Here is a 6,455-nt window from a genome sequence, read left to right as displayed (position 1 = left end):
GGTCCCGGGGCGCTGGAGACGCGGGGCGCGGGAACCAGCGATCACATCGGTGATCCCCGACGGGGACCCGTTGGACGGGGAGGAGGCATGGGAACGAGTCGCTGGCGGATGCAAGTTGCTAAATGGACTGCGCCTGCCTTTCTTTCTTCCAGCCCAGGTCGCAGGAGCAGTCTGGAGTCTCCGCGAGTCTTCCCACCCAGGAAGAACCAGGTCTGGCCCCGCGGCCTCCTCGCCCCGGTCTCCCTTCCCAGCCTGGCCACTCAGAGCACATGCGGCCCTGAGCTGAGCTCGCCTTCATCCCCAATGTCCACTTCGTCCTCTGGCTCAGTAAGCACGAAGGCACCGGCGGGCAGGCTCAGCCGAGCGTCGGCAGGCGCGCCCTCAGGAGCACGAGGGCTGCCTTCCGGGCTCTCCGGCCCATCTGCGGCTTTCGGTTCGTCTTGGCTTTTCCTCAGCTGCTTTTTATGCTTCATCCGCCGGTTCTGGAACCACGTTTTCACCTGATGTCGGGGAGACAAACAAGATCATATCATTCCTCACACAAACGGTGACTGAAAGGTCTGGGTGATCGGTGGAGCTTAGGGGGGGGAAAGGCTCGCTGTCTACTGAATCGAATTCGGTCCTACCGCCATGGTCGCCCCGCGTTTTGATTAAGTCACACGTTATCCTTTTAGGCTGAATTCTAGGAGATATTGCCCCAGAAGAGTGACGAAGGTCAATGGTAATTAATGGGGGCAAGCGCTGTGTACTTGGGGACTCCTTTACACTAAATTTATGATCTGTGATGAAAACACCTAAATCCCGGGTCCAACGGGACTCGTGGATTAGTAGTCACGAGTGGAATGAACTGACTGGTTTTCTTTGGAGGGGATTTTAGTCTTAGCTCTAATCAAGCAAGATCATGAGGTGAAATAAAGGAAGAGGTGGGGGGGGCTGGACAAAAGACAGAAAAAGAAAGGAGAGAAGGAAGGAAAGGAGAGAGAGAGAGAGAGAGCGCAAAAACGAAAAAAGGAGAGGTAAACTAGTATGTGGAGCGCCCTCAGGTATCTGTGAAGACTTGCTGCGGTGCGTGTAAGGTTGACTGAAATAAGACATGCAGGGGTGCAGTGAGGAGGGGTAAGAGGAACACCGAGGAGTGGTGTGAACTGGCAGCCCACACACAGGGGTTGACGCAGGAAGATTGGGTTCTGGGCCAGCCTGGGCTACATAGTGATACCCTCTCCAAAACAAAACAAAGAGTAAATTGTTCAAATTCCTCCACAAACAAGACCCTCTCTAACACAGCTTGTTACACCCTTAGGATGAAGGGCAGAAGAGAAATAAAAAGAACCATGGTGTGACTTGGAGGTGACAGCCGAATCAAAGTGATTTTCCCTCTCCAGTAGAGCCGGGTAGAGAAATCTAATGTAAAAATTGGGTATAAATTCTGTCGGATCTTGGAAACATGCTGAAAGGCGAGGAGGGAGGATCATTTGTACTTGATCCTTCTGGAACTACTTCATAGTTGAGGAGGGAAGAGCAGGACGCAGAATCCGGGGCATCCTCCCGACTCCTGCTCACCTGAGTCTCCGAGAGGCTGAGGGCAGTGGCCAGCTCCACGCGCTCTGGCGTCGACAGGTAGCGCTGGATTTCGAACCTTTTCTCCAGGCCGGAGAGCTGCGAGTCAGAAAACACCGTGCGAGCTTTGCGGCGGCGGCAGTGCTTCCCGGGCAACTCCGCGTGCTGCGGGTGCGGGAACAGCGCCGGGACCGGCATCCCTACAGAGACAAGAGCAGTCTGAGGGACAGAGCCCGCATTCGGAGGAAGCAACCTCCATCCTCCCGCTCCACTCCATCCCGACGCCCAGCATTCCCTCTCTCCTACTTGCTCCAAAGCTCCTGGAACCCATCTCTCAATAACAGCCGGAAGAGGAGCCACAAAATAGCACTTGGAGATCTTTTCCTAGAAGGCCATCCCAAAATTCAAATAAAAAACAGCAAATAAAACAGAAAAGAAAAGTAGATAAAAGATCTAGAGGCCCTGAAAAAAAAGAAAAAAAAAGAAAAATATATCTTCCTGGGGAAACTTCAGAACCTGCGCACACTTCCAGTTGTCTGTTAGGCCTTCAAAGTTTGCTTGCAAAAGTCCGAAGTTGGACCAGGATTGTCCACCTGCATCTATCCAGACCCCTACCAACACTGAGTACTGTGCTATGCGGTTAATAACTCAACTCTAAAAAGCACCTTTTTCTCATCCTTCCATCAACCAAATACAGCGCGAAAAGACGCATAACCCGAGAAACTGTGGCGCTGGCCCGCGACATTTCCTTGTCAGTAGCAGGGTCGCCCTGGAGACCCCCGCTCCCTAGTCTGTTCCTAAATCATTTCTCTCCGACTCCGAGCCCAGAATCAGGAGAGCTGAGCGCCTTTTCGCTGGATGCTTTCGTATCGCGAGCCTCTCAGCTTTACCTGGTTTATTAGGCGCCCCAAGCATCCGGGCCTCAGACACCAGTATCTGCCAATGCCCAGGAGAGGAAAACGACAATCAAGCATTTCAGCACCATGAATTTTGCCCAACACCAGTACTGGGAAAAGAGTACATTTTCAGCCAGGTGTCAAAGCCAGGGAGCAATTCTAATTTCACCTGGAGCCTTAAGATCTCCTCACTAACCTAGAGCTTTTGAGCGGGTTTTACTGTCCTACACTTTCAGCACTTTTTTCCTGGATTTGAGTGCCTGTATTTCATACATTGTCTGCCCCCTTCCCTCAGCCCCCACTAGAATCAGCTTACTACTGTGCTCAGCAACTGAACTAGAAGATTTCTCTGTGTGGCTGGACTGGAAATGCTAGGGAAGAAAGTGTTCGTTCAGACTGAGAGAATCAAATAAAGGAACACAATCCAGACATCCCCCAGCATTTGCAGGCCCAGTCTTACTTTACCAACCCCCACTCATTGCCAAACAGTAAATACGAACTATTTCAGCGACTCCAGCAACTGGGCCAGAACAAGGCAGACTGCTTATGAGTTAAATGTTGAACACGGGAAGTGAAGGTCATTGGAGAACTGCAGCTCCCTTCTGCCCCGACCCCTTCCTGCCAGTGGCAGACTACCCCCGGCCCTCCCTCACTTCTACGCCTCCTGCAGAATCTGCAAATGTTCCTGACCCAACCTAGCAGAAGAGAGCGGGGCCAGGTGAAGCCTTTTCATCTTCCGCACTGGAAAGTTCAGTGCCATTTCCCTAGGACAAGCTGGTTAAGGAACCCTTCTGAAGTGGAGGAAGTTTAGAAGTGGCATTGAGAGATGAGCCAAAGTTGCCTGGAAGAAACACTGCCCACCAGGAATATGATCACATCTACCCACTCCAGCTTCCTCTGGCCAGACACAATCCCTGTCTAGTTATACAAACTGTGAAGTGACCAGAAATTGCTCCCTTCCGTTGGACTGCTTCAAGGGAGCTCCCAACCATGTCCCTAACCTTCCACTGCTACAGAAGGAGAAAGACCACCGGGACTGATATAGCCTCTGCTCTGGGGGATGAAAAAAAAAAGCCCACTCCCTACTCCTAGAGGCTTCTGTTACTTACCTGAGGTGGTCAGGAAATAAGGATGGTGGTGATCCCCCTTATGCAGAGGATGATGAGCGTGAGGGGTGAGGAGGGTGGGTGTGGGCATAAGGGGGTAGCCATAGTCTAGCAAAGGCACCCTAGAGGCCAGAGAGCTGGCAAAGTGGTCAGGGGCCACTTCCCTCAAAGGCTTGGGCTTGTGTAGCAGAATGTCCTCGATGAAAAACGACGTGGGCCTCTGAGAAGATGCTGGATGAAGAGGGGAAGTGAAGTTGAGATTCATCTTGCAGAGCGCCTGTCACAGGGCGAGGGCCCGGACAAAGTGCAGGAAGCAAACAGCTTCCCGGCAGGCCTACTCAAGAGCCTGCAGCTGCTCCTGATCGCCCAGGCTCAGCAGCTCTACCGACCTGGGCTATCCCCGGCGCTTGTCTTCTTGCCTCTCCAGCGCCGGGGTAGGTTGGTTCTGTGTGTTGGAGAATTGGCAGCTTGGAGAGGGGAGCCCGGCGAACCAATAGGGAGGCTGCAGAGGCAGAGGGGAGGGTGGGGTGGGCTCGGGGCGGGGCGGGATCTGTCCGCGGTGCTGAATGCGTCTGGCCAAGCAGGGAGCGCTGAGCCCAATGGGTTGGGTTCCTATATGGTTTCTCGACCCCAGTTTCTACCCCTCTCCTGCAAGCGCTGCCTCCTCTGTTCTATCTTTTTAAAAGACTGGAAATGATTTTTTTCACCGTTGTTTAACAACCTGCCTCTTAGAGAGAACACCAAGAGAGTCCCAATAGCCTAGGATTAAAGCACTTAACTCAAGCATTTGAGCCAGTTTGTTGTCTTTTAAAGAGTTTCAGTAATCGAAAGCAAAAGGAAAAGAGAAGTGAAGAAATGAAGATGCACTCTGTCCGCTACACCAAGTTGCTACAGTTAGATTAAATTGACAACAGGGATGATTGAATTGTTGAGGGAAATAAAGATGACAGGTGGAAGATTCTTTATCGGGAATTTAAGGAGTGGACAGAGGGGGGTCTGTGTGCATCACAGACTTGGTCATTTTAAATCTGTCCATAGTCACCTTTCCCTGCCGCCCTCCTGGCTGCTCTTCACTTCATTCTTACAGTTCTTTGCTATTTCTGCCACATCACCAGTTCCAGCTACAGGGTCCCCATCACTGAGTTAGATTTTATTCCCTCTCTTTTTCCTCTGCCTCTTTCCTTACTCTTCTTTCCAATCTTTTCCTTTTTTTTTCTGTTTGTCTTTTTCTAATCTGTCACATTTATTTCCCTGGAGTCAATTTGCTAAAATTAAGGTGATCATCTACAGCACAGCAGGAGTAATTTGGGCTCGCATCTCTGAAAATTGCTCTAATTATTGATGTTAAACTCGGGGAAATTAAAAGAAGCCACTTCTCTTCCATCTCCTCATTTTTAAGCTCTAATTTGTTGATATCTAGTCGTCATCACAATTCCAATCACTACTGCTAATAGCAAAAGTGTTTTAACAGAGACTGAGTCCTCACAACCCATGCTATTAGATAATTAGCAGAGGTGCTGCGAAGTCAAGTGTTAATCCTCGGGCGCTGCAGTAGGATTTCCATCTGATCTAGCAGGTAGAACAAATTAATTACCAGAATCAATTAGGCCCCAAACTTCAGTGCTCCAGGAAGTGGGAGCGTCCTGTACCACACGGACACACTGGTAAGCAGATAGGGGGAGGAAACAGAGGAAGGAAGCCTGGCAGTAGCCAGTGAAAGGAGAGCTTGGTAAGGGACCGAGACCACTTAAATGAAGTCAGAAGTGTTTCTCTTTGTCTGGGAGGGGACTTGTGTCTTAAAGTTTGTAATTGTAGGCAGAGGGGAGATGACCTCCGAAAGGAAAGACAGTAGACTCTACAGAAGTTCTCTAACCAGCTTCCTGGTCAAGTCATCGATTTTGGGACTGAGGGAGATAGAAGAAAATGTTGAAGAGGAACTGGGGTGATGGTCCACACATAAAGGAAGTCCACCCACCTCCACTCGAAACGTGAATGTAGCAAATGGATATCAATCATCCCTATGCAGCAAAAGAATAGCAATCTACTCTATCTCCAAACACAGGCTGGCAAGCTATAGTGGGGCGGGCTTCTTACAGCCAGACTTTAGTGGGTGTCAGCTTCAGCCCTTGTCTAGGTTCCCAGACACTGTGTAGATCCTCACCCGGCCTCCGGGGGGCAGGCTTTCAGCTTCCTTGGGTCAGGGACTAACTTATACCTTAGAAACAGAAGAGACTGAATGTCACTTGGGGAACGGGGTTAGTAGAACGGTGCCAGTGATTGTGCTGTGACACAGACAAGTCTTTTACCTCAGATTGCTCGAGGAATCGCAGGGGGAAGAAGAGTGTCAGACTCCCTTCTTGGTCCTGGTCTCTGATAGTCTGTAGACCCGGAAATAGACGCCGCATTCTCCGCTCCGCCTATGGCTCTCCCCAGGACAGAAGCGGCGGAGGATCACGCCCAGGCTAACCTCGAGCAGAGCTGCCCAAGGACAGAAACTGGAAGGCGTTTTTCTCAGAAATCCGGCCATCCTGAATTTACCTCTTTAGGTCGCTATAGGAACCTAAGAAGTTAAGAGACAAGGAAACCGGGTCTCTGGGAAAGGAGCAGGACCTGGGGCGCTGGCGTCTTTCCCTTGCCTATTAGCGCCGCCAGCGAACAATGCTAAAAGGCTGGATGAATACCGCTGCCAGGACCAAAGCAGACCCCTGGGGACTCTTAGGCATTCTCGGTGCCGCCGCCACCCTTATCCATAACAGAAGAGAGACCCTTTCTCCTCCAGTCCCAGACACATCCTAATAGGGGAACCTGTGGGGCCTGAGCCCAATGCGCCAAAGAAGCCCGGATGCAGGCGGGCGGTGTGCATAAGGTTAGTTCTCAAAAGGGTTTTTAGCCCTGT

At 51.0% G+C, this 6,455-nt stretch overlaps 1 protein-coding gene across 1 annotated transcript; it reads right to left on the bottom strand.

Moving 5' to 3' along the window:
- Nucleotides 1-260: 260 nt before the first annotated feature.
- Nucleotides 261-3,824, bottom strand: Bsx (brain specific homeobox). The gene is made up of 3 exons (XM_021173370.2): nucleotides 3,563-3,824; nucleotides 1,561-1,757; nucleotides 261-500 (listed from the first exon to the last, which is right to left on the bottom strand). Exons 1-3 carry the CDS (start codon nucleotides 3,822-3,824, stop codon nucleotides 261-263), a joined length of 699 nt encoding a protein of 232 aa, XP_021029029.1.
- Between the last annotated feature and the right edge of the window lie 2,631 nt (nucleotides 3,825-6,455).

Source organism: Mus caroli, unplaced genomic scaffold, assembly GCF_978045245.1.
Source record: "Mus caroli unplaced genomic scaffold, Mus_caroli_1 scaffold_11, whole genome shotgun sequence".
Classification (NCBI taxonomy): domain Eukaryota; kingdom Metazoa; phylum Chordata; class Mammalia; order Rodentia; family Muridae; genus Mus; species Mus caroli.
Note: the sequence above shows the minus strand (reverse complement) of the source record. Positions and strands in the feature narration are given on the sequence as shown.